A 25,843-nucleotide genomic window follows, 5' to 3' on the forward strand; every position below is an offset into this window, starting at 1 on the left:
TTGTTTCTAGTTGTCATATACTCTGCTTTTGTATCAGCTCCAAGAGAAGGCAGAAAAAGAAAATTCGGAGGATCCTTGACGATGCCGAATTAGGAGAAGAGACCAGAAGGAAAATTGCAATCGAAAAGGTACCTATTTTTTGGTTGATTTGTTCAGCCATATTTTTGGGGTTAACAAACTATTTGTCATGTTTTGAATTTTTGTAGGAACGTCAAGAACGTTTGAAATCTTTACAAGTTCAGTTTTCTACCAAAGCTAAGACGATGAGCTCTGCGGGCTGTATGGGGAATTTATCTGAAGGTGCTAATGTTGAAGTGCTTGGTGACACTTCAACAGGTTATATAGTGAATGTTGTGAGAGAGAAAGGGGAAGAAGCTGTCAGAATTCCTCCAAGCATCTCTGCTAAATTGAAAGCCCATCAGGTTTCCTCCCTTTTTCTTGCACATTTTTCTTTTCACATGGATTCCTTTTGCTGGTGTTTCTGTTTGGCTGTATCTCACGTTCTTTGCCTTGAATTTATTAACCAGCCTCGTCTAATGTCTGCCTGTGATTAGATTGCTTGATCTTTGTATGCCTGATCCTCCCTAAAATGTGGTCCCTATTACTTGATTTTTATATATTCTGGTGAAGTATACCTTGTCTGACCAATTTAAAGGAAACTTAATTCGGAGGAAATTCTTGTCCAAACTGTTCCAGATTGGCCTATAATATTCTTGTGGCTCTATATTCCCTCTGCCTGTCTGATCTTTGATACTATTTTTGCACACCAATTTGAGTCTTGGCATTATATTTCTGCTGGTTTGAGTTTGTGTAATTGGATTGGGTACTTTTGGGGTGGGGTTTGAAAATTCCTAATGAGGTTTCCGGTTTGAATTATTTGTTACCACTCTGATAGCTCTCTTGGATGATTTTCTGTTGGGAGTTGTCTTTCTTACAATTTCTTACGATGTAATGTGATCTGTTATTGCAGGTTGCAGGGATAAGATTTATGTGGGAAAATGTCATAGAGTCCATCAGAAAAGTGAAGTCTGGGGATAAAGGTCTTGGTTGCATTCTAGCTCATACCATGGGGCTTGGTAAAACTTTTCAGGTATATATGTTGTCTGTTTGGCTCATGTGCAGTGTATGCTCAAGTGTGTGCATGCATGGTTTTATGATGTGCTTTTCCCTATTGGAAGAATGTGTGAGCACGAGAGTATTGGTGGAGTGATGAAGACCTCTGAATGCGCTGCAAAAGAATGATGTGATTGAGTTGGAGCAAAAAGGGTTAACAAGAGACCTTGCATGACATGAGTAGAAGTTTGAGAGTCACATTGATGATGCCAATTACTTGGAATTATTTCTTAAATTTACATATATGTTCTTACCAAGGCCTGCACGCAGTTGCCTTGTCTTTTCTTTTGTAAATCTAAGAATCAGAGAGTTTGAACCTTTGTTGATTGGTAAGTACAACTCACAACCTCACCCCTCCGCCCTTTGTTTATGTGGGAGGAAATGTCATTTCGCCCAAAGACCATGAATGAGTTGCTAATTTGCATTTTTTCTAAGCAGATCAAAGATTTTCTTGTTTTAGTTACTTTCCCTAATGGTATATGTTTTTAATCTGGAGATACTCTTTGCTTTGCTTGTATGCTCTTTGGTTACTTTATGGAATTGGTTTGTGTGTTTGTTGAATTGTATTTTCAGGTCATAGCTTTCTTGTATACTGCTTTGAGAAGTATTGACCTTGGATTAAGAACTGCACTCATTGTTACTCCTGTGAACGTGCTGCATAATTGGCGGAAAGAGTTCATGAAGTGGAGGCCTTCAGAGTTAAAGCCTCTTCGTGTTTTCATGCTGGAAGATGTATCAAGGTTTAATATTCTTTCTTAGTGTCAATTATAAAACCATACACATACACATACACACGGATTTTTCTCTATGGTGAGTGTTGATGTTCTTGAACAATATGGATATCTTCATACTTCTTAATGTACTCCATACATGCCTCAAAATATATCTTTCCATACAAGTTTCATGATTTGGACTTGTTAGACATGCCCTTTCTTGATGGACCTATTAGGAAGTGTTATGATCGAGGAGTGTTTTGATGCATGCATTTGCTGGACTTAGTTGAGCGACAGTTATTTCTATTGATATGCCTTTTCTTATGTTTAAAGTGGTGCCGGGTTTGAAGATAAACTTGTCTAAGTCAGAGATGGTTCCCGTTGGTGATGTGGAGGGTTTGACTAGCATTATTGGGTGTAAAGTGGCTTCAATGCCGATGAAGTATTTGAGTCTTTTTTGGGAGTTCCTTAGAAGGCTTCTTCCATTTGGAATGGCATTATTGAGAGGATGGAACTTAGGTTGGTGGGTTGGAAGAGGCTTTATTTATCAAAGGGAGGCAAAACTGATATAAAAGGTACTCTCTCTCTCCCTCCCTCCCCCCTCTCTCTCTCTTAGCAGAGGCACGTGCAAGCGCGTCCCACTAGGGTTCTCCTTCGGTTAGTTGCTTTTTAGCGCGACAGGCTCCACTATTCCAGGTTGTAGTCATCGCAATCGTTTTGGAGTGGTTCTTGGTTCTTGGCTGGTGGGGGGTGCAGTGTTCTCTTTCATTGGAGCGCCAAGAAGCGTAAAGTTCCTCGTGTCCTTCAATCTTGCCGGTAAGTCACAGTTTGTGACATTGGCCTTCGTGGGTTGTAGGCATGTGGGGGTCTCTTATTTAGAAGACCCACCTTTCTCGATTTTGATGTGAGCAGCGTCTGGAGGTACAGTTCACTCGAGGTGGAGATGGAGAGGCGCTTTTTTGTGGAGGTCAAACATTTTGTCTTCTCTGTGTTAGAAGGGAGTTGGTGGCTCAATTGGAGGAAAGGAGGAGGAATTATGCCTGTTCAATGATGCTGGGTGCCCAATGTATCAACTGGGTGGTTTCGACGATGGAGGCAATGCTGCGAAACTCGGAAGTCAAAGATTTTGTTAAATCATTCCGGGAGGATTTGAAGGTTCTTATGGTTAGGAGAGGTGGAAATTAGAATGGATGGTTCTTGGAGTTGTCGGTTTATGCAGAAGGAGACCGGAAAGGGCTTATTTTGCTCCAGAGGGGTGTGAAAGCTGGGAATGCAATCGCGTTGCTAGCGAGTTGAGTAAGGTGCTGACTTTTATTAAAGCCAAGATTGACTCCCTGTGCTTCTCCACTGATGGTGTTGCCAGCGCAGGTGTGCACTTCAGCGATGGAAGAGGCTCTGGTTAGGCGCTATGAAGAACCATTGGGTATAGATGCGCTCTTAGCTGGGAATCCGTTGGGCAAGTCTTCTGACACTCAACAAGGGTCCTCTATGCAAGGTAACGTGGAGTGTACTGATGGTTTTGTGCTCTTTGCTGTAGACGATTGTGACGTTATAGATGATGGGGTTGTGCGTGTAGAGGGGAAGAACATGGCATGGAAGGCTCATCTCCATGAAGTGTAGACTGAGATGTATAGAGCTTTTCGGATGCCTCTGGAAGGGTTGGAGTTGTTGGGCTGCATCGATTTTAGGTTGACCCGTAAGCCCATCTTTGTTGGGTGGCATATAGGGAGAAGAACTTGGGCCTGTAAATGTAAGCTTAGGCCCAAGTCTCTTTTTAAACCTAATCCCAAACCCTCTTCGGGTTTGGGTTTTGTGGCAAAGCCTGCACCCATTCTAGGTATGGGCATGGGTTGTGGTCTTTTAGGTTCTACGGTTTTTGGTCACAAGTCGGGTTTGGGTGCGGGTTCGATATCGTGCCCTCCTATTCCGTGTTTTAATCCATCAGTGAAATTGATGGAGGTGGTCCAGGTTGCGGAGATCACGTTTGACTTTTTTCGGCGTGTTGGGTCTCATTCGGTGAGGCCTGCTTTCGTTCAACTCGTTTCACTGTAGGAGGTCTTGGGTATAGTGATCGCGACTGAAGATAAGCTAGTAGTGGTCCTGCATGCCTAGTGGTAGCCGACAACTCCTTTTTGCCCATTCCAGGGCTAGGTGCGATGAGTTCTGCTGTCAGTGAGGAGATTTCGACGACCTCTGCCAGATTCATTGGATGTTAAGGTTAGCTCTCAGATTCCTCTGCATTCTCTTTAGTTGGCTCGGCCCTATGTTTCAGCGAAGAGTCTTCTTCGGCGTGGATTCCTCAACTGTTAGCCCTCGTTGGTAGTTTTGGATCCCATTTCTTCCCTTGAGAAGACTATTGTGGTTCTTGGTTCTTCAGGTGGGTCTACTAGCATGACTAGTGTGCCCGAGTTTGGTGTAGACCATTCTATTGGGTCTACGAGACTGGTGCCGGTAGGCACTAGTGGGGCTTCAACTTCGAGTGTCGTGACTAAATAGTTTAGAGTTACTTTTTCCGACCCCTAAACCTGTGATGCGTTATAACTGCAAATTGAGGGATAACAGATTTTTGAATATGAAGAATGCCTAATTATCGAGTCATTGTCAAATTTCAGTGCCCCATCTATAGCGAGGGAGCAGGGGCTAGGTTTGGGTCAACCTCTAAAAGGTCGTTTGGTTTTGATCCACCTTCGGAGTTGGTGGTAAGTGATTGGGAGGATGAAGACTTTCCGTACCCATTGGATGATTTTCCCCCTACCACTTTCTTGGATTGAGCTTTGCTGGGGGATGAGGGGAACTCAATAGAGGACACCCCTCATAAAGTCAAGGGTAGAATGGACCTTCTGAATTTGGAATGCTCCATTAACTATGATGCGAAAGGAGCATCATCTAAGTGTGGAAAGGGTTAGCTCATGCTTGTTAGTGTTGGAGGGTTTTGTGCTTTGATGCCTTGTGGGTGTTGGGTTGGTGGGGTTTTTTGAGTTGGGTTGGGTTGTGGGTGCTCTTGCTGTTTTTTTGGGTTTTGGGCTTGTGAGACCTCCTGTGTATATAGCCTGTGTACTTATGTAATACTCTGACCCCATATTGGGAAGATGAGAAGTAGCCAACATAAACTAGGTGGTTTATAAAGATAGTTATGGATGTTAAGTCCCATATTGCCTAGTTACTAGGTGAAACTGAGCTTTATAATGAATTCTAGAGAAACTTCAAAGTGACTAGTCATTTTGGGGTAATAGCGCAGATGTGGCTAACGCTTTTCCTTGAGTCGTTATAAATTGTATCAAAGCCACCTAATAACACCAGATCATGTAGTACTAGAGCACTGCATGACGTGGCTCTGACGAGGACGTTAGGAATTTAAGAGGGCGAGTTTGTAACACCCTGGTCTTATATTGGGAAGATGAGAAGTAGCCTACATAGAGGGTAGTTTATAAGATAGTAATGGGTGCTAAGTCCCACATTACTTAGTTATTAGGTGAAACTAAGCTTTATAATGAATTATAGGGAAGCTCCACGTTTGGGGCAATAGCGCAGATGTGACTAGTGCTTTTACCTGGGTCGTTACAACCTAAGGGCGCCTTCGCTTTTTCAAGAAAGTCTTACATTATTATTTTTTTAAAAAAAGGTACTTTTTCTAATTTACCTACATATTATTTGCCCATTTTCCCTATTCCGGTGGGGGGGAGGGGTGTATTGGTGATGAGTTTAATTTTCACTAGTAAAGTGGTCGAAAATATGTATTCCAATAATTTTAGGGGGTTTGGGGGTGAAAAGCCTGATTTAGTTTAATTGAGCCCTTTTGGGTAAGTGGTTGTGGAGGTATGCTAGAGAGAGGGAGGCTTTGTGGAGATTGATGGTTGACATTAAATATGGTAGTTTGAGGGAAGGTTGGTGTTCTAAGGAGGTTGGGGGGCCTATGCTGTGGAGTGTGGAAATGTATAAGGGAGGGAGTGGGAAGGTTTTTCTAAAAATGTGAGCTATGAGAGGTAGGAGATGGATCTAAAGTGTGGTTTTGGCGTGATGATTGGTATGGGGAGCAGCCTTTGAAGTTCTCGTTTCTGGATAAAGAGCCTTGATCTTTATGGCACTCCATCTTTGATAAGAGAATTTGATTGTATAGGTCAAAAGCATGGAAAAAGTGAATAGTTTTTCCCCCATCTCTTTGTTGTATCCTTTTTATTGAAAGATCAAAGAAGATCAGGTTTTTATGATTTATGAACGTCATTATATCTTCCTGCATTGGTCACCTGTGACTACATATTGACTTGATAATGTGGTTTCACAGGGAAAGAAGAGCAGAATTGTTTGCAAAGTGGAGGGCTAAGGGTGGTGTCTTCTTGATTGGCTATGCAAATTTTAGGAACTTATCCCTTGCAAAGAATATGAAGGATCGGCACATGGCTAGAGAAATTTGTTATGCCTTGCAGGTGAAATCTTAAATTCTCTTCAGTAACATCCCTTAAAAATTTCTAATTATTTTCCATACTTCAAGTGGATTATGGGGTATTCTAGCTTACTGGACTTCAGTATTACTTGTGTTGATCAAATTGTAAAATTAGTTTGTATACAGTGTTTGGTAGGATTGTCATTTATCATCTTGTTTTCTTAGTAGTTAGAATTACATTAATTGTTTATAAATTAATTAAGCACTTCAATTTTTGGGGGAAGAAAAGATACTGAACTTGGAGGCATGTCAATGGTTTGAAGAACTTTGCTACCTGAACATAAGATCATCAGATGCTATAAACAAATTTTGTTTATACCACTACTTGTTAGAAAACCAATTATTTAATGAATTTGGGAGGGACAACACATACGTTCCATCCTGCTAATTTTTTATATTATGTATCATCTGCTTGCTTTCAATATGAAAGTTCTAAAAATTGAAATCAGCTAAGTTTGGCATGGGGCGTTGTGAATTCTTTTCTGCCTTTCTGCTATTGCTGGGGTTCCATTTCCCATGATATGGTAGGCTGTGAGGCCTTCTGTTTTCTTTCCTGTGGTTGCTACTTTTGTCATTTCTTTTTGACCATACATCTTCTAGGGCTATTGACTTCATGCACTGCTCTCCATAGTTTTGCTGTCACTCATTTGTTCTACGTCATTGACCATACTGTGGCTATTGTTGTTCATTTGACATGACTAAAATATTTCTTTCTTATGACGTGATGTTAAAAAAAATTGGTGTACAGTTCGCTCCTTTATGTAGTCCCTGAATACTGAGACTCTGCCTCGTATAAGTAAACTTTATATATGAAAAAAGGCATCTCGTCACACAGGTCTTTTTTCTATAGGTCCTTTGTTACGTTAGATATAACTTGCTTATCAATAGCATCAATGCAAGATGCACTATGAGCCACTTGCTTTATGTGCCCCATCGACTTTTCTTGTCTTTCCCAAATGGAAAAAGTGGACTTGGTGTAGGGCTTTCTTGTTCAGACCAGTCTCTGGAATGGTCCTCATGTTGGTCATTGCCTGCTTTTCTTGGTGATTTATATGATATTCATTTATACTCTAAAACCAAAAAAAATTTACTTATCAAAAAAATTTATACTCTAAAACCACCTCATTATTTTCTGACGTTCTTTACATAATGCTTTTCTTGCATTAAAGATCATTTCAGGTAATTATTTATTGCCTTTTGATAATAGTCTGATGGAGAATATGGTGTTAGGCAGCACTAAATAGCAAAACAGATACATGTGGCCAACCCCAATTGGTTGGGACTTAAGCTTGCTTTATTTGAGTTAAGATAACCACTCCTTTGTTGCCTGTAGAAGTCATTGCCTGATCTTCTTTGAGCCGAGCAAAATGGGGATTTTGATGCTCTTGCATTATGCCTTTGGCTTATTCAATCACTCTATCCAATTTTTGAGTTATTGTTGTACGACACCTAAACTTTATAGTATGAGAACAGGTTCAGATCATGATAGATTTTCATTTAAGTTGTCTCCACTATTTTGCATATGGTTCTTTTTGTCGTACAAATTTTTTCTTCTTTCCAGTACAACAGTGTCATTGCATGTTTTTGGCCAAGTTAAAAATAAATAATTGTTCATCCCTATTGCATCAGTTAAGTAATCAGCTCTTATAAATAATCTCCAAGTTTCTTCAAAGGCATTATGTGTTTGCCTAGATTTACAATAGAGAATGTTTCTTCTGGTTCAATTTGCATGTTCTAAATGTATCGTTACTATCTTGTTTCCAATTCTTTAGCGGTTCAGTAGAGCCACTGCTATTCATTCAAATCTTGTTTCCACCTTGTTCTTTTATTTATTGCATTTATGTGACAAAATTTACTTCTCAATCTTTAGGATGGACCGGATATACTTATTTGTGATGAGGCCCATTTGATTAAGAATATTAGGGCTGATAGGACGCAAGCCTTGAAACAAGTGAAATGCCAGAGAAGGATTGCATTAACTGGATCACCTCTTCAAAACAACCTCATGGAATATTATTGCGTATGTTAACAGAAAGACCATAATTTTTTTTGAATTTTTATGTAGTGTGTATTGTTTCACTGTTCTGAAACTTTTTGGAATTTCATTTGTAACAGATGGTTGATTTTGTAAGAGAGGGTTTTCTTGGAAGCAGCCATGAGTTTAGGAACCGGCAAGACTTCTTTACCTTAATTATTCTGATTGCTGTCAATTTTTGTTATTACCATGTATCTTAATTATGCTTTCCTTATGTGCAGCTTCCAAAATCCTATAGAGAACGGTCAGCATACCAATTCAACTCTTGATGATGTTAAAATTATGAACCAAAGGTCTCATATCCTTTATGAACAGTTAAAAGGATTTGTCCAGAGAATGGACATGAATGTGGTGAAGAAGGATTTGCCACCTAAAACTGTCTTTGTGATAGCTGTAAAGCTTTCTCCCATACAAAGGAAACTATACAAGAGATTCCTTGATGTGCATGGATTCACCACCAAGGACAAGGTCTCCATAAGCTTTTTTGCTGGGTACCAGTCCTTAGCTCAGGTATATTTCTTGTTTGCTTGCTTGTGAAGTTCTCAAAGCTGCATTATTACACCTAGGCACATTGTATGGACATTGCCACTATGTCATGGTCCTAGTTAGAGGTTTCCCAACTGCGTGGCCTTCTTGTGCCCAAGCACGTAGCAAGTAATCCAATGATTATCTCAGAAGGCACACACACCGACATTACAGTTTAATGTCTAGCAAGTTTTGTCGGAAGAGTAAAGCAATGCAGAGGCAAAATAGTTTAGCTGGCACAACAAACGAATTTAGGTGAAAAGGGGGTAGTTCTTCTATTAATATAATTGAGAGAGTTACAATGATGAGAGCCGCCAGCTGAAAGGAAAGTTTAAGAAAGAGACTCATACTAGTGGCTAGTCCAATATTTCGCCAACTAGGCACTCCCCCCTAAAGAGTATTCTGAGCTATTACTCACCTAGCATGAGTAAATATCTGTCTTTGTGAACACGAAGCCCTTTTTTTGATTTGAATCTCAGTTTTTTCTTTGGAAAGTTGCCTGACTGTAGATTCTAACCATTGCTTCAGCTTCTCTCAGCCTTGGGCTTATGACATATTTCCTAGAGTGTCCATTTAGTCTACATAATTATAGAAATGAGACAAAGGCTCCTACTCTCCAGACTACGTACTATACAATCTTCATAATTATAGAAATGTCACTTAAGGCTCCTACACTCCAGACTTGAGGACATGAATGTTACAAAAGCCTTGAACTAAGACTCGGAGAGTTTAGGCAAGTGGCCATGCGTAGGCACAAAGGCCCTTGAGAGGGTTGGCTTGTGATGCACTGTTGGGTGCTTTTATGCATATGGGCATGCATATGTTCAAGCATATCAACATAAAAATATAGAATAATTAATTTGCTCTTTTATATTTGTAACCTTTTACTTATTTTATCACCTTACTTGAAGATTAAAAGGATTTTATGAGGGGTACTTTGAAGTAAGAGAAAAGAGAGTATTTAGAGAGCTTTTAGGCACTATCTCCTTCAGAGGGAAAGCACTTTCATACCTAAATACAAGAATGAAGGAGATACCCAAATTTGCTCGAATTAATTCAACTTATGATGGAACTTTGGGAGAGCGATTTATCATTAGCTAAGACACAGAACAACATGAGATAATCGATTGTTATTATGCCAGGATAGTCAACATAAATATAGCAATAAGTAAAGATCTCCATATGGCATTTATCGACATAGAGAAAGCTAAAGATGTTTTACCTAGATAGGTAATGCGGCAGATTTTGGACAAGAAAATAATTCCCTTGAAGTATGTTGATGTGATTGAAAGCATATATGATAAAGCTATAACTAGTGTGAGAACTAGTGAAGGTATGCAATTGAGTTCTTATCACTATAGGTTTATGTTGAGAGTTAACATCAAGTCTTTATCTCTTTGCATTGGATTTGGATAAGCTTACAAGATCAATTAAAGATGGGGTTGTCAAAACATAGACACAAAAGTTTCTGGAAACTCTAGATGCCAAATTGTTAGAGCTAATCTCTTTAAATATAATTTAACATTATTAGACATATTGGAACTTTTAAATAATTCTTGAAATTATTGGATGCTGCCAAAATCATTTGCCATTTGCTGACTTAAAAATAAAATAAAATAAATTCACTACTGCTGTTTGAGCAGAAGGTCGTTAGTCATATAAAATCATATTTTTTCATTTGATCTTACTACTTTGTCTATGTATTTTGTTGTAATGGAGAAAGTTTATTGTTTTTAGTAGATATGCAACCATCCTGGGATCTTGCAATTGACAAAAGAAGACAAAGACTATGTGGATGACAGCTCTAGTGATGAAAACATAGATTATAATATGGTTATTGGAGGTATTTTTGCCCCTCTTGATTTTTGTAATTGCAAGCCTTGTCTATGGGTATCTATGCATTGACCATGATAGTTATTGGCTTACTATCTCATGTTTTTCCTGTGAATGCCGTAAATTATTATGAGTTACTCCTGGACTTGTAATTGTTTTTGGTTGATCCTAATTACTCTGTTGCAGTATATGGAAATTAGGGGCACATGCTATACATGTAAATCCTATCACTTGCTTGTCATGTATTGTTATATCTCAAATTTAAAAAAAAAAAAAGAATTTTTTTTTTTTTAACGGCTTGATGGAACTCATCTTCTTGCATTATGTCAAAAGATACTTTTGGTGTCCTCTTCTACATTTCTTTTCCTTTTTATTGATTGACAAATACTTTTCCTAAGCTTTTTATAGACTGATAAAATTAGATGAAATATACAATATGGGCCTATAGGAGGCATGGGGAGACTTCTTTTGAGAGGCTGTCTCAAGAAGCAATTGTGGCTTTGCTTCTTCGCTTGTTTTGGTTTGTGTTGGGTGATGCCTGGTAGCGTCAGAGGGTTGTATGCTTCTTGGTGGGCGGGAGGCAATTCTCGTAGCGCCGTTGTGTGGAAGATGGTTCCTCTTTGCCTTATGTGGTGCTTTTGGATTGAGAGGAATGCTAGATGCTTCGAGGACTCGTCTAGGAACATTGACAACCTTAGACACTTTTTCTTGTACACCCTTTTCACTTGGACTATTGGTTGGCTAGCGCCCTTAGTGTTTAGCTTCCCTGACTTCCTTTTTATGTTTTCTTCTTCTTTTTCTCCTTCTTAGTCGCTCCTTTGTATACTCCCTGTGTACTAGGGTTGCGCCCCTCTGCGCTTTGTTTAATACATCTTTTTTACTTATCAAAAAAAGAAGTAATTGTGGCTTTGAAATACCTAGACATGCTTCCAGCTGATGTCCGTTAGGCTTCAGTTGTATCCTGAATATTAACTTTTTTCAATTTGTGAGATGTAGCCTGCATGGTCAACCTTTAAATGGACACTGCTACTTGCACCCGATGTTTATAATCTATGAGGTGAACAACTGGAAAAAGTTTCTACAGAGCTATATAGAACTTGGGCTTTTTCTATAAAAAATAAATTAAATGAAATAGTATGAAGATCCGGTAACGAGTAAAAGGCAGATATGTGTGTGAGTGTGTCCCTTTCTTTCATTTTCATTGTAAATATCTATTCTAGGGTATCCAATTTGTGTATTTCTGTGTTATATTGTATACTTGGTTTCCATGAGAAGGTTAAGAAATCTTCCTATAGGCTATGGGGTTATTCGACAAATGAAAGGCAGCTTGTCTTGGCATTTTATATAATTTGTCCGGCATTATTGGACTGATTCTCTTGTCATCAGTGTGAGTTTTTTTCACTATCAAAATGGATATAAAATCATGCTAGGCCAACCTTGAATTTTCGGTGTTGGGATTTCCCTTGCTTACACATTAAATAGGACAGTTAGTTTGGTATCATCCATATTTCCGCAATTTTGGTGAGATTGTCTTCTTGGTTGTGATTGTGCTTTATGTTGAAATCCATTGAATAATTTCTAAATGACCTTTCAAAGAAACATCATTATCGCCTGGTAATGGCTGTTCTTAGTAAAGATTAGCCAATAGACATTTGCGTGTCAAAGATGTGTCAAAGATATCAATGCTTCTGCTGCAACTATTACAAGTTGGCATTGAAAATTTGGCAGTCTGTTCTGTGATATTTGGTTTACATTGTGTTTGGAATGAATGGAATTCCTTTTTCTTTTTGTTTTCTACCAATTTCTTCTTTGAGCTTCAATTATATTAGTGAATATGTTACTAACTATCATGTTTCATTTTAAACAGAGAAGCCAAAGGGTACAAATGATTATCTGCAGGGGAAGAATGGTGACAGCCTTTTTCAAGAGGTGAGAATTTGAAGAAATTGTGCCATTGATGTATGCAATGGTGTTTTCAAAAATTTCCTTCATTGCAAGCAATCACTAGTTCATTGGTAATTTTAAAATTTTAGTTACGAGATATACAAAAGTGAATGTGTTTTTAAATATTTTTTCTTAAAAAAAAAAAAAAAAAAAAAAAAAAAGAAAAGAAAAGAAAAGAAAGACTGCAAGTATTTGTGAATATGCTTGGTATGCTGAATAGAAACTTAATTGGTTATTCCTGTGTACTAGTTATCCCACTGAGAAGAGCTATTTTTGTGATTTGGGCAGTATGTATTCCCCACATAGGAGGTGAGAATAGTTATTTCTAACCCCCGTCAATGGCTTATATTCTTGAAATAGAATTTTTTTTATATATTCTATTAATTAATATAAATAAATTTTGAGGAATAACAAAAATTTAAATAGAGGCGAGATTGAAGTAAGAATAAAAGATTTGTTATTATTGCACATGTGATTTAAATATTGTATTGCAGATTGTATCATATTCAATACTTATTAATATTTAATCACACAATTATATACTACATTGATTAATATGATTTTGTAATAAAAAGTTTTTATTTAGATAGTCATAGCTATTACTTAATTGTTTATAAGATATAGATTGATATTTTTTAATGTTGGAGAAGATTATTTCTAGTTTTCATAATGTATTTATGAGGGGAAGACAAATTCTGGATAGTTGAATTAGATCAGGGGAACTTGGTGTGTTGTGTTAATTGGTTTGGAGAAGGCCTATCGTTATGTAAATTTGGAGTTTTTGCTATATTTTTTTGAAGAGTTGTGCTTCGGGGGAAATGGAGAGCTTGGATAGCGCATTGTATTTCTATGGTGCATTCCTCTATTCTTATTAACGGTTCTTGTGAATTAAGACAGGGATACATCGTTTACTTCCTCTATTGTTTGTGGTTGTTATGGAGGCTGAGTAGGATGATGTTTGCCACAATGGATAAGAGGCTTTTATCAGGTTTTTTGGTGGGGTCGAGGATAATGATAAGCTTCTAGTATCTCATCTATTGTTTGTGGATGATACATTGATTTTTTGTGAGCAAATTGTGATCAACTTCATCATCAGAGATGTCTACTCATGTTTTGAAGCGGTTTTGGGGTTGAAGATAATTTTGGCTAAATTAGAGCTAGTTCCCGCTGTTGGAGATGTGGGTGATGTAGAAGGTTTGATTTGTATTCTTGGTTGTAGAGTGGCATTTTTGCTGATGAAGTATTTGTCTTCCTTCAGGAGCTTCATGTAAGGCTACATTTATTTTGAATGGCTTTGTAGAAAAAATGGAACATCATTTGGCTGGTTGGAAGAGGCTTTATCTGTCTAAGGGAGGTAGGTTGACTTTGATAAAAAAAATTCTTTCCAATTTGCCTACTTATTATTGGTCAATTTTCCCTCATTCTGGTAGTTGTGGCTAATCGGATTGAAAAACTTAAGAGGAACTTTTTATCGGGTAGAATTAGTGATGAGTTTAGTTTCATTTAGTCAATTGGTCGAAGGTTTGTTAATTCGATGTCATCCAATAGTTTGATGGTAAGAAATTTGGTTGGGTTTATCCAGGCTCTCCTAGAAAAATAGTGTTATGGTGTTATGCTACGAAGAGGGAGGCTTTGTGTATATTTGTGGTGGAAACTGAATTTGATGGCATGAGCAGAGGTTGGTATTTCAAGGAGGTAGATGGAGTTGGAGTGTAGAAATATACAAGGGGGTGGGGAGTTTTCTCGAGTTTTGTTAGATATGGAGTGGGAGATTGGTCTAAGATCAAGTTTTGACATGGTTTGTCATGTGGCAAACAACCACTGAAGACATCTTTTTTCAAATTTGTTTAGTATTGTGCATTGTAAAGACACGTGGGTGGCGGATCATATGCAGTTCCTTAATGAAAATATTCAGTGGAACATATCTTTTACCAGACCAAGGCATGATTGGGAGGTGGATTTGGTCTCTTCTTTCTTTGAGCTTTTGTATTTTGTCATATTGCGGCAATGGAGGATAAAATATGTTGGATCCAAACGTAAAGGCAGAAGTTTGAAGCCAAGTCATTTTACCATGTGATGTCCATTCCTGTTGATTACCCATGTCCTTGGAAAAGTATTTAGAGAGTTGAGGCTCCTTTGTAAGAGACATTCTTTGTGTGGACAGCATTTGGAAAAATCTTGACTTTGGACAACTTGGGAAGAGGAATGTTATAGTAGTTGATTGGCGTTGTAAGTGAAAGAGGAGTGGGGAATCGATTGATCAGTTTTTTCTTCACTGTGAAGTGATGAGAATTATGGGGTTCACTTTTCTGTCTTTTTGGTGTTGAATGGGTCATGCCTAAAAGGGCTAATAGAGTTGTTGGCTAGTTGGAGAGGTCAATTGGAAAGCCATAACATTTTGGAAGTTCAAAGGATGACACCTTTATGCTTAATGTGATGTATTTGGAAATAGCAGAATGCAAGGAACTTTAAAGATTGTGAGATTTCGGTAGTAGAGCTAAAGAACGTTATGTTTAAATCCCTTTGTGCATGGATAGCAGTCTATAAAAGAATGCATTTTTCTAGTTTTTCTGATTTTTTGGACTTTTGTTCTTCTTTTTCTCTCTCATAAGAGTTTTATTTTGTATACTTTATGTATACCAGGGTTGCGCCCCTCTGTCTTTTCTAATGTGATTGAATTACTTGTTAAAAAAATTTATTAAATTAAAAGAATAATAAAATAACTGTTAAAAATTGAATATGAATCCTACAAAACAATATGCTAATTCTGAATTTTATTGCATAGTTGCAACTAGCTATATTATGATTATTATTCCCAGTAACACTGAGTTCTAGTAATACAATTCACATTCCTATCTATTTGATTTGGAATATCAAATGTGCCCGAAGTGTAGATATTGAAAATAATTTTTCTATTTGGAAACCCATTGATTACCATTACTGTTTTTTAAAGTGTGAAACCTATATATTGAGTGGTGAAACAGAACAAAATACCCTATATATCAGCTCAAAGGGAAAACATAAGAACATAACATATAATAACAAAACATATCAAAAAAGACAAGGATGGGTCTTCTACAAAAGTGGCATCAAAATCTGCTCCTTGACTTATTAGTCATTGTTTACTCTTTGTCCTTGCTTCTAAGGTTTTCATTGATAAACTTTCTGATGAATCTTTTTGTGAGGGTACTTTTTATTAGGAAGAGGTATGCTGGATGGTGCCTCCTTTAGCATCATCCCATTGTACAGTTTCCTTTGCCCTTATACTTTTTCATATTAACATTGTTATGATTACTTATCAAAAGAACATTGTTATGATTTTCTGCTCCTTGCGTTAAGTTTTGTGCTTGATATTTATCTTTTTCCAGGATTGGTGGAATGATCTTCTTCATGAAAAAAATTTTAAAGAGCTTGATTACAGTGGCAAGATGGTTTTGCTGGTTGACATCCTAACCATGTCTTCTGATGTGGGGGATAAGGTATTGGTTTTTAGCCAGAGCATACCGACCCTCGATCTAATTGAACTGTATCTTTCAAGATTACCTCGAAGTGTCAAAAGAGGGAAGTTTTGGAAGAAGGGAAAAGACTGGTATAGGTGGGTACATATCTCCCTAAACAGTTTTGGTTTAACGGACATGTTTATCCGAGAAGCCTCTTGAATTTGTGTATTTCCTTGACTCGTGGAAGGGCAAACATGACTAATGCAGTTAGTGTGGTTGTTATAACAATAGCAAATGAATGTTTAAAAAAAAAAAAATCATAAATTAAATGCTTCTTTTTATCTAGAAATTAACATTCTCTGTTGGCACATCCATATAACATTAATCACCACTCAAATATGAATAACAATAAAAATTATTTTACATCACTGTTTTAAAACTTGGAAGCTAATCATCTATATGATTTGTAGATTTATTCGAATGATTTTAATCTGTTAAATATCTCACCATCGAATGTGAAAATGGTTTAGGCCCTGTCAAACTTTATGTGGTGCCACCCTGCCATATTTGTGTATCAAACATACATGCCTGAGCACATTTTGGTTTGTAATTTTTAGCAAAGGAAATTGCTGCTTATTAAGTCGATCACTTTTCCTCACCAGCTGCTCATTCTGATTCTGACTTATCACTTTATAGGTGATAATGATAAAATGATGTTGTTATGGATGCGAGATGCCCAGTGTATGTAAATTTATTTATGCGGTTGCTCATTTGTTTGATCTCTGTACAGACTAGATGGAAGAACTGAGAGCTCTGAGAGGCAAAAGCTGGTTGAGAGGTTTAATGAGCCCACAAATAAGAGGGTGAAGTGCACTCTGATTTCAACAAGAGCTGGATCTTTGGGGATTAATCTTCATGCTGCTAATCGTGTAGTTATAGTTGATGGTTCTTGGAATCCAACATATGATCTACAGGCTATATATCGGGCTTGGAGGTGGGGTTTTGACTCATGTTTTCATTGTACTTATAACAAACTTACTGTTATCATCCGTGTTGGAACCACTGAAGTATTAGAAATAGATTGGGTTGTTAAAATTAAGTAAAGTAGATAAACAGAATGTACAACACCAATGATTATACAAGGATCATGTGGTTCACCCTTGAAAAGGACTGCTTCCACAGGCAAATACAACACACCAGACTCACTAGAAAGAGAGATCGAAATAATAATCCTACCAAAAAATTACCTAAACTGAAGTGCCATATTGTCAAATTCTTAAACTCCCAACACAAATGCTTGTGCTTTCATAGTTAGAGCTGTGGTACTTTCAAAATCTCGTAATGAAAGATCACCATGTGTATTCCACGAGGGAGCCCTTGAGTACCCCAAATCATTACAATCAAACCATTTTTGCAGTCAAATCAAAGTTCTTGTTTGACGAGTAGTAGCAAGTTTTGCAACTTTTATGTTTAAGAATAAATTTTTTGTTGCTCATCAAAATGTTTCCCATATATTCAGGTATGGCCAAACAAAGCCTGTGTTTGCTTACCGACTGATGGCCCATGGAACTATGGAAGAAAAGATTTATAAGCGTCAGGTAGTAGACATCTAAATGCACTTAATGGTTTCAGAATCAGTGGATCTTTAATGAAATGAATGGTTTTAATAGGTGACAAAGGAGGGCATGGCTGCAAGGGTGGTAGATAGACAACAGGTAGGTAGGACTATTTCTAAAGAAGAGGAGATGCATCTCTTTGAATTTGGTGATGATGAGAACCTGGACAGTTTGACCGAGCTGGGTAAAGAGAATGGACATACAAGGAACGATAATATGTCTGGCCAAGTTGGAAATTCTCTTACGCAGACAATGCCTCTTTCTCATGGAAGCTGCTCTTCTGACAATATAATGGAAAGTTTACTTGCAAAGCATTATCCTAGGTAGATTCTCTCAACTCTTTAAGCTTTATTGATATAAATCTATTCAATGACTTGTCCTGGTTCCTCGTTATTTTCTATATCTCTATTTTCTGATGATGTTGCCTCAAGCCATAGAATGTTGGAAAGAAACTTGTGACTCATTTAGATATGTAGTTGTTGCTTGGTAACAATGTGCAGGATAGACCAAATCACAGCAATCTCTGTAAAAGTAATTTAATATGTCATGATTGCATAATTTTTGCTATATCGCTGCTCTTTGTATGTGATGCCTTTGGCTTTTGGTTTTCTTTTCTTTATTTCTTGGTGAATTTTGACTTTCTTTCTGCTAACTACTTATCCTTAAAGTTTAAGCTGATAGAAAATGGTAAACTTAATTATTTTATTAAAATCCCCGCACTTCCTCTCATGCATTGAAACATTCTAGTCCTATATTGGGAAGATGAAAAGTAGCCCATATAGAGTGGGTGATTTATAAAGATAGTCATGAGTGCTGAGTCTTACATTGCCTAGTTATTAGATGAAATTGAGCTTTATAAGAAACTCTAGGGAAGCTCCAAATTAACTAGTCATTTTAGAGTGATAGCGTAAATGTGGCGAGTGTTTTTTCTTGAGTCGTTACAAGTAGTATTAGAGCAACCTAATAACATCAGGCCATGTGGTACTAGAGCACTGCATGACGTGGCCCTGACGAGATCGTCAGGGTTTTATAACGGCCCGGTCCTATATTGGGAAGATGAAGAGTAGCCCACATAGAGTGGGTAATTTATAAAATATTCATGAGTATTAAGTCCTGCATTGCCTAGTTATTAAGTGAAACTGGGCTTTATAAGGAATTCTAGTCTTTTTGGGTCGATAGCGCAGATATGGCTAATGCTTTTTCCTAGGTCGTTACATGCATGAGTTCAAACTTTCCCTCAACAAATAAGGCTCAACTCGTGAAAGATTTAATTGAAATTGGAAATTAATTATAGGGTTAGAGTTCAAACTTAGAGCACTCCTAATAACTTAGCCATTTCCCCTTTTTAGCTAAAATGGCTAATGAAAAGGCCAAAAAATGCATCCATCAGCATATGTAAACCCAAAATGCAAAACCCATTGAACTACAGTATCATGCCACGTGGCTTGAACTGTAGCTCAATGCATAATTTTTTTTTTTTTTTCCGCTTTCCTTTCTCTTGTTTTTTTAAACATTTCTCTCACCCCTCTTTCCTTGCACCTTTACCATGGACGAAACGGAAGGTTTGCTTCTCTTCCTTCAACCCTCCATGACTAGCATTGTGCTTCGTCCACCCATCTGATTTGCTGATTTGCTTTGGCAGACACCCATCATTGTTACACCGCCCTCCTTCCCTCCCTTATCATACCAAAACCCAAAGCCGAGGAGAGAAAAAAGGGGAAAATAATTTTTTTTTTCTTCTCTTTTCTCTCTCCCTTTCAGTATCTGCCCGTTCCCTTCGATATCTAAATTGTTTGGGGTAAGATTTTGTGCAGGAAATGTGGATAGGTTCGTCTTAGATTTTTCTTTGCTTGTATATAAATCTTTAGCATCAGAAAGAACAAAGAAGACCCACTTTGCATCTGTCTTGTTGTCTTACTTGGAGAAGGTTTATGATTTCTGAGATGGGTTTCTTGGTTGATTCACAAGAGGGTTGTGGAAAGGGAGGTTTGTGGGGTTCCAATACTATATTAAATCACTACGTATCCTAAGTTTAAGGTGATAGGAAAGAGTAAATTCTAATCATATAATTATATTCTCACACTTTATGTACCAAACACATTTTGGTGAATGTAAACAAGTGCATAGTGTGTTGGAAATCTATATACTGCACTACATTAATGTGTTTAATTTCAGCATTTTGCTCTCTGGACTACAAAAGCTATTTATATAGTTAGCCATATTGCCCCGACGAGTTGTTCATTTAGTTCAGTATAAACAATCAATTGGACTTGGTTAAAACAGTGGGGATACTGACCATTTCAAATAGTAGATAATGAATATTTTCTTTTATGTATTAATATATTACTCTTATCTGTTAGTAATCATGAGAAGTATAAAATCTTAGATTGTTTATCTACTTATTTGCATATGGTATTCCTTTACTTGTTTTTTTGGGTAAAGTATATGCATGCAAATATGTGTGAGTCACGTCGTCCATAGCAGAAGCTGATATATGTGAAGAATGATCTCTCTGTAGTTCAGCATACTCAGATTGAGATTTATCTCTGTACTGCCTCAATGATTTTAAAATAAAATGAGAGAATACCTGGAATAACTTGACTGGCTTTCTGAGCCAATCAGGTGCATGGAACACACCCAGTTTGGAAGGTTCTTTCTTTGGTATTTTTGGTGTGCCTTAAATGATTCGATTATAGACCTGAACTTGGTTTAATTAGTGTTCTCTGTTTGGTCCAGTCAGAATGTGATAGTTATGATAGTATGACTACACCTAATAATAGTGTACATCTCAACACACCTAAATTGGCTGGGCCATTTTTTTGTAGGGCTTAATGTCTTTCTTCACTGCTGTGATCCTCATATTTATCTTTCCCTTTTTGGTTGCAATGCCTTCATTCATAAAACAGTCTCCAATGCTGTAACTGTTTCTTTGTTGCTAATGCCAAACCATCTCAACCCAAGTAAATCATAATCTCAACTAATTGGGATCAGATAAGGACCCTTTTGTGCCACTCGGCTGTATTTTGGGTCATATCCCCAGTTATCTTTCTAATAATGTTGGTCATTTTTAGTAAACTCTACCATATTATCTCTACTATTCTTTTTGTCATTTCCCCTTTTTTCATATTAATATAACTAGCTCATAACCTGCGCTATGCGCAAGATTCTCCATTATAATTAAATTTTAAAATTTAAACGCATCATCATCGTACTTTTTATTATAGATTAAAAAGACGTATAAAAATATATCTCACATCTATAAATAAAAAAACATTTAAAGTTGTACACCAGCACATTACTCAACATAGTGACACAAAGTTACACAAAACATTACATGAAATTATAAATCACCAAAAAAAAAAAAAAAATTATCATAAGACACTTAATTTTATTTTAATCCATAAAAATTTAAACATGTTAAAATATTTGTTCCCATATGTGTATTTTATAATGAAAAGAAGTATATAGAAAAAAAAAATAGCAAGAGGAAAATCTGAATTCTGATTATTAAAGCATTAATAGAAAATTAGAAAAAATTGTGATGATATTTGTGTGATACCTATTATATTTTAATACAAATAAAACTCATATAATTCTGAACATTTAAAAAATAATATAGAGCAAAATAACAAATCTTTTGTTTTTTTATTGATACAAAATAATACAAAATCTTTCGCTCAATATTTAATGCAATCAAATAAATCATTTTACGTCATATTCAATGCTTGATTATTTCTTTGGTATTTTGAAAGTGTTTCTATTCCTTTTCTGAACAATAATCAAATAAATTTGTGTCTTATTTTGCTTTCAAAAGCAAAAGAATCCAAAAAATATTTGAGTAAATCATTATAATTTAATTTCAAAATTTAAACACATTTTTCTTTCAACCACCTTAATTTGCATATAGACGTAAAAGAAACTACTGTTAGAGTGATGTAAAATATAATATATGTAAATTAGAACAAAAAATTGGAAACAGAAGAACAAAACCATAAGAAATAAAGACAAACAAACGAAAAATGAAAATTGCTCATATAATATAAAATAACTTTCTTTTTGCATACTTTCTTTCGTTCTAATGAAATTCATAGATAATTATCGTTGGATTATGTGAATTTGTAGTATTTGCAGGGTGTATGGAGAGTTTTAGAGAGAGATAATATATGATATGAAAAACAATAAATAAGAAAATAAGAGATTGAGTAGAAAAAAATTTAAATTTAAAACCTACTCAAAAAAAAAATATATATATATATATTAGATCGAAAATAGTATGCCTTTCCAAGCACCAAATCCACCACTTTGGTAAGAATTGAACCACAACAATTATCACATAAATGATTTTTTCTTTTTTTGTTTTAAAAAGCATCTCATATATGGTTTTTTCTATATGTATAGCTCTTGATTCTATATATATATATATATATATATACTACAAATGGTTATGGTTTCTTTATTCTTTTTTTTTTTTTTTTTTAAATCGTATATATTGGTTTTTTTTTTTCAATATATGGGATTCTATTTATAGTTTTTTAAGTAAGGTATTTTTTTCTTCTGTTTTTCTGTTTTTTATAAGATTTTTTTTTTTCTTTTTTTTTTTTAAGTAAGTAAGGTATTAATACGTACAAGTCTTGATTCTATGTATGGGTTTTTAATATTAATATATATTAAAGGTCCGGTTCAATTTTAGTTGAAGGGCCGGTTCACTCACTAAAAAAATAGGTTCATGCCACATGTCGCAATTTTAAGGCACTTTTAAGGAGGTTTCGGCTATTTTATATATATATATATATATATATATATATATATATATGATGATGATGATGGGGAAAATATATTTACCACCCCCAAACTACCACTCATTTTTCTGATAACGACCCCCAAACTACCACTCTTTTTTTTTTTTGTTGATAATGACCCCAAAACTACCACTCCTATGGCATCTAAACCATCAAACTCTCAAATGTGACACTTGCTCTCTTTCAACTGCCACCTTGTTACAAATCACACCCTCCATTAGCATTTGGTGTTAAAATGGAAGGAAAATTTCTCATTTGCATCGCACGTGACTCTTTTTTACTTTAACTTCCCAAAATGTCCTTAAAATGTTTTTTTTTTAAATTAAAATTAAAAAATAAAAATAAAAAAAAAATAAAAAAATTGTAAAGAAAAAAAAAATAAAAAAATAAACTGATGGGGTCGCCAAACCACCACTCATCCATGAGAGCCACCCTATAGGCTGTGGGTGGTTAGGCCACCCCTTCAGTTTTATATATATATGTATATAATTTTTAAGGGCATTTTGGGAAAAGGCAAAAAATGTCATGTGTAGGGCAGTTGAGGAATTTTTCATCCATTTTAACGCCAAATACTCACGGATAGTTGATTTTTAATGGAGTGGTAGTTAGAGAGGGGTAAGTGTCACATTTTAAAGGTGGGTGTTCTAAGTGCCAGAGGGGTTGGTAGTTTGGTCCTTGGGGGTGGGAAGTGTATTTCCCCTTAATATAATTTAGATTTTTGTATTGGTGCATCTGTAGACCTCTGTTTCACAAGTTCCTTGTCTCTGCTAGACTTATTTCATAGAATTCTTTGCAATACTTTTTAGTACTAGTGCATTTGTACTAGTTCAAATTATCTGAGAGGGTTTCCTACACTTACCTCCTCAAACTTACACCCAAATCGCAATGTCTCTCTCAAAATTTATAAAGTTGCAACCCACCAAACTACCTAGCCCTTTCACTTAGCCCCCTCTGTTAAATCCGATGGAAATTTTAAAAGATGACAATAATGCCACTGCAATTACATTATTTAAAAAAAAAAAAAACTCTAGGAGAACCATGGCCAAGGAAGTTTTTAAAAATCTAAGGGCATTGTATTTTCACAAAAATGATAGGGGTATTTTACCCATTTTCCATTAGATTTAACGGAAAATTCTAATAGATGAAGGGTTAAATAAAAAAGTTAGGTAGATTTGGGGTTCAATTGCAACCTTTTAAAGTTTCGGGGACATTGTAACTTAGGTGTAAGTTTGAGGGGGGTAAGGGTAGTTTGACTCTTCCTCATTTTATCCTGAATTGGTGTCATCCTACCTTCTCAGGATTGATTTGTCCTATCTTCCTTAGTGGTTCCATACATCCCACCTGACCATTCTCATGTCTACTACCCTTATTTTATAGACATCTTGTTTCTTATTAACCAACATTTTGAACCAAAGCTTACTGATCTTACCTTAAATCTATTAAATTCTCTTTTTGTTAATTAACATTTTGAATCGTGTGATCTGATATGGTATCTCAGATGAACCGCTCTGCTTCATCTATCCTGCCCCTATATTATATGAGAAATGTTCTCCACAATCTCTGTATAATATAACCATGTTGGTATCTTTGGACCATCTAATTTTACCAATCTCTTCATTTTACTCATTTTAATAAGTTTGCATTCCTATGCTCAGTCTTTATCCTGCTTGACATAAATCTGTTAGATTTCAAAGGTCTCTCCAGCGTACAAACTTATATCTAACCCTTACTCCAGTTTCATAGATCAATACAATTAATCCACAAATAACATGACCAAGACACATCATCCATAATATATTAAGCAAGCTCTTCCATAACCAATCGGATACCATAGTCCTCATCCTTCGTCGAGGCTTGAAACTGGCTATGCAAAAAGATATGACAATGAAATATGACATGGGCAGAGTTCAAGCCAAACCATCTGAAGTTAAACTGGAGTTACTACTCAATATTGTTGGCTTCACTAGCCTTCTTATGTATTCTTATTAGTATTCAGCATCTCGAAAGAATTTTCAAGCATTTGATAGATTGTCCCAATGCATTCCCTTGATTCCAGATGGATTTCCAATTACCATGAACATGAGACCCTTTTGCAAGAGAATGAGGAAGAAAAGCTATCAAAAGAAGAGCAAGACATGGCTTGGGAAGTATATCAGAGAACAATGGAATGGGAGGAAGTGCAGCGAGTTCCCGTAAATGAATCTGCATGCGAGCAAAAGGCGGCAGTGTCAAGCATGCCCCCTCCTGCACCTGATGAGACCAGCAGCCTCTCACAATCCCAGATGAGGAATCGTATGGTACAGCGGAAATGCACTAACCTTTCCCACTTGCTAACTCTTAGAAGCCAGGGCACCAAAGTTGGTTGCAGTACGGTTTGTGGGGAATGTGCCCAGGAGATAAGCTGGGAGGACCTTAATCGGGACGGCAGAGTAGCAAGGTGAAGAGCATTCCCTCCATTTTGTTCATATGTGGTTGATATGATGTAATTAATTGTGATTATAAATGGCAAAAGCTACGAGTTCAATGCCCTTTTTGAACACAATAGTGACATCTTTTTTGTAGGTGTAGCCCCTAAATTCCTGCCTTTATTAATATTCAGAGGTTTTTCCCTTTTGTTTGGTTATGTATTCCTTATTTTTTTAGGTTGAGGAGCAAGGGTTTTTACTTTTGAAACGGTTGGGGTGTTATTTTTCTGGTGGGAATTTGGCCGTTGTAAATTTGAACTGTATAATAAATTCTCTAATGAAATTAGTAGTTTACGAAGAAGTTAAGTGTCCCGTTTGTGGCATTTGATGTTGTAATTTACGTACTGTAAACATCTTATCTTTTCTCTTTCTCTTTCTTTCTTTCTTTCTTTTTTCTTTTAAAAAAAGTTTAATAAAAATCTTTTTCTGATGAGTGATGACTATACAAAGTAGCAAATTTGTTTCTTCTTGCTGCAGGTGTCTTGACTTGCTCTTCCACATAAGCCCCGTTGTGCACGTGCTGCATGATGGGCATGCAGGGGAAACACTGCTTTAATTGATAACATGCCCCGATTCTAGTATTTGCAAGAGTTAATTCACCCTGCTTCGTCAAGTGATTTTGGTTTATTGAATAATTAAGGCTAAGTTATTATAGGATTTGCACTTGTATCAAACTGTTCCGTATGATAAGTATTTTAAAGATCCTCATGGTATGCTCTCATATGAAATTGATCATTTTGTACAAATTTTGTCAATTTTTCTGAAGGAGTTATTATGAGGAGATGGTTAGCCAATCACTCTCAAGTGCGCTGTAAGTGGTTCAGTCACTCTCAAAGGTGTTTTGAGAAGATGGTTGGGGTTGGTTGAGCCACCCTCTAAGGCCTTGGTTGTGATTTAGCAACCCTTAAACCAGTTTGGG

General features: G+C 36.4%; 1 protein-coding gene across 5 annotated transcripts in view; it reads left to right on the top strand.

Annotated features, from left to right (window-relative positions):
- LOC132168668 (protein CHROMATIN REMODELING 20) overlaps positions 1 to 25,680 on the top strand; it is a 47,966-nt gene extending 22,286 nt beyond the window's left edge. Inside the window, exons 12-27 of one of the 5 annotated variants that reach the window (XM_059579677.1) lie at positions 38 to 128; positions 207 to 422; positions 971 to 1,090; positions 1,687 to 1,853; positions 6,109 to 6,250; positions 8,138 to 8,287; positions 8,383 to 8,438; positions 8,524 to 8,812; positions 10,568 to 10,670; positions 12,528 to 12,589; positions 15,973 to 16,199; positions 16,835 to 17,038; positions 17,564 to 17,642; positions 17,715 to 17,983; positions 24,516 to 24,896; positions 25,402 to 25,680. In XM_059579677.1, the coding sequence (XP_059435660.1) occupies positions 38 to 128; positions 207 to 422; positions 971 to 1,090; positions 1,687 to 1,853; positions 6,109 to 6,250; positions 8,138 to 8,287; positions 8,383 to 8,438; positions 8,524 to 8,812; positions 10,568 to 10,670; positions 12,528 to 12,589; positions 15,973 to 16,199; positions 16,835 to 17,038; positions 17,564 to 17,642; positions 17,715 to 17,983; positions 24,516 to 24,896; positions 25,402 to 25,480 (2,635 nt within the window). In that variant the 3' untranslated portion in view covers positions 25,481 to 25,680. Of the gene's footprint in view, positions 1 to 37; positions 129 to 206; positions 423 to 970; positions 1,091 to 1,686; positions 1,854 to 6,108; positions 6,251 to 8,137; positions 8,288 to 8,382; positions 8,439 to 8,523; positions 8,813 to 10,567; positions 10,671 to 12,527; positions 12,590 to 15,972; positions 16,200 to 16,834; positions 17,039 to 17,563; positions 17,643 to 17,714; positions 17,984 to 24,515; positions 25,270 to 25,401 lie in introns of those variants that run through there. The other 4 variants (XM_059579678.1, XM_059579676.1, XM_059579680.1 and 1 more) reach the window with 4 other exon arrangements.
- The last annotated feature ends 163 nt before the right edge of the window (positions 25,681 to 25,843 follow it).

Source organism: Corylus avellana, chromosome ca2 (assembly GCF_901000735.1).
Source record: "Corylus avellana chromosome ca2, CavTom2PMs-1.0".
NCBI lineage: Eukaryota > Viridiplantae > Streptophyta > Magnoliopsida > Fagales > Betulaceae > Corylus > Corylus avellana.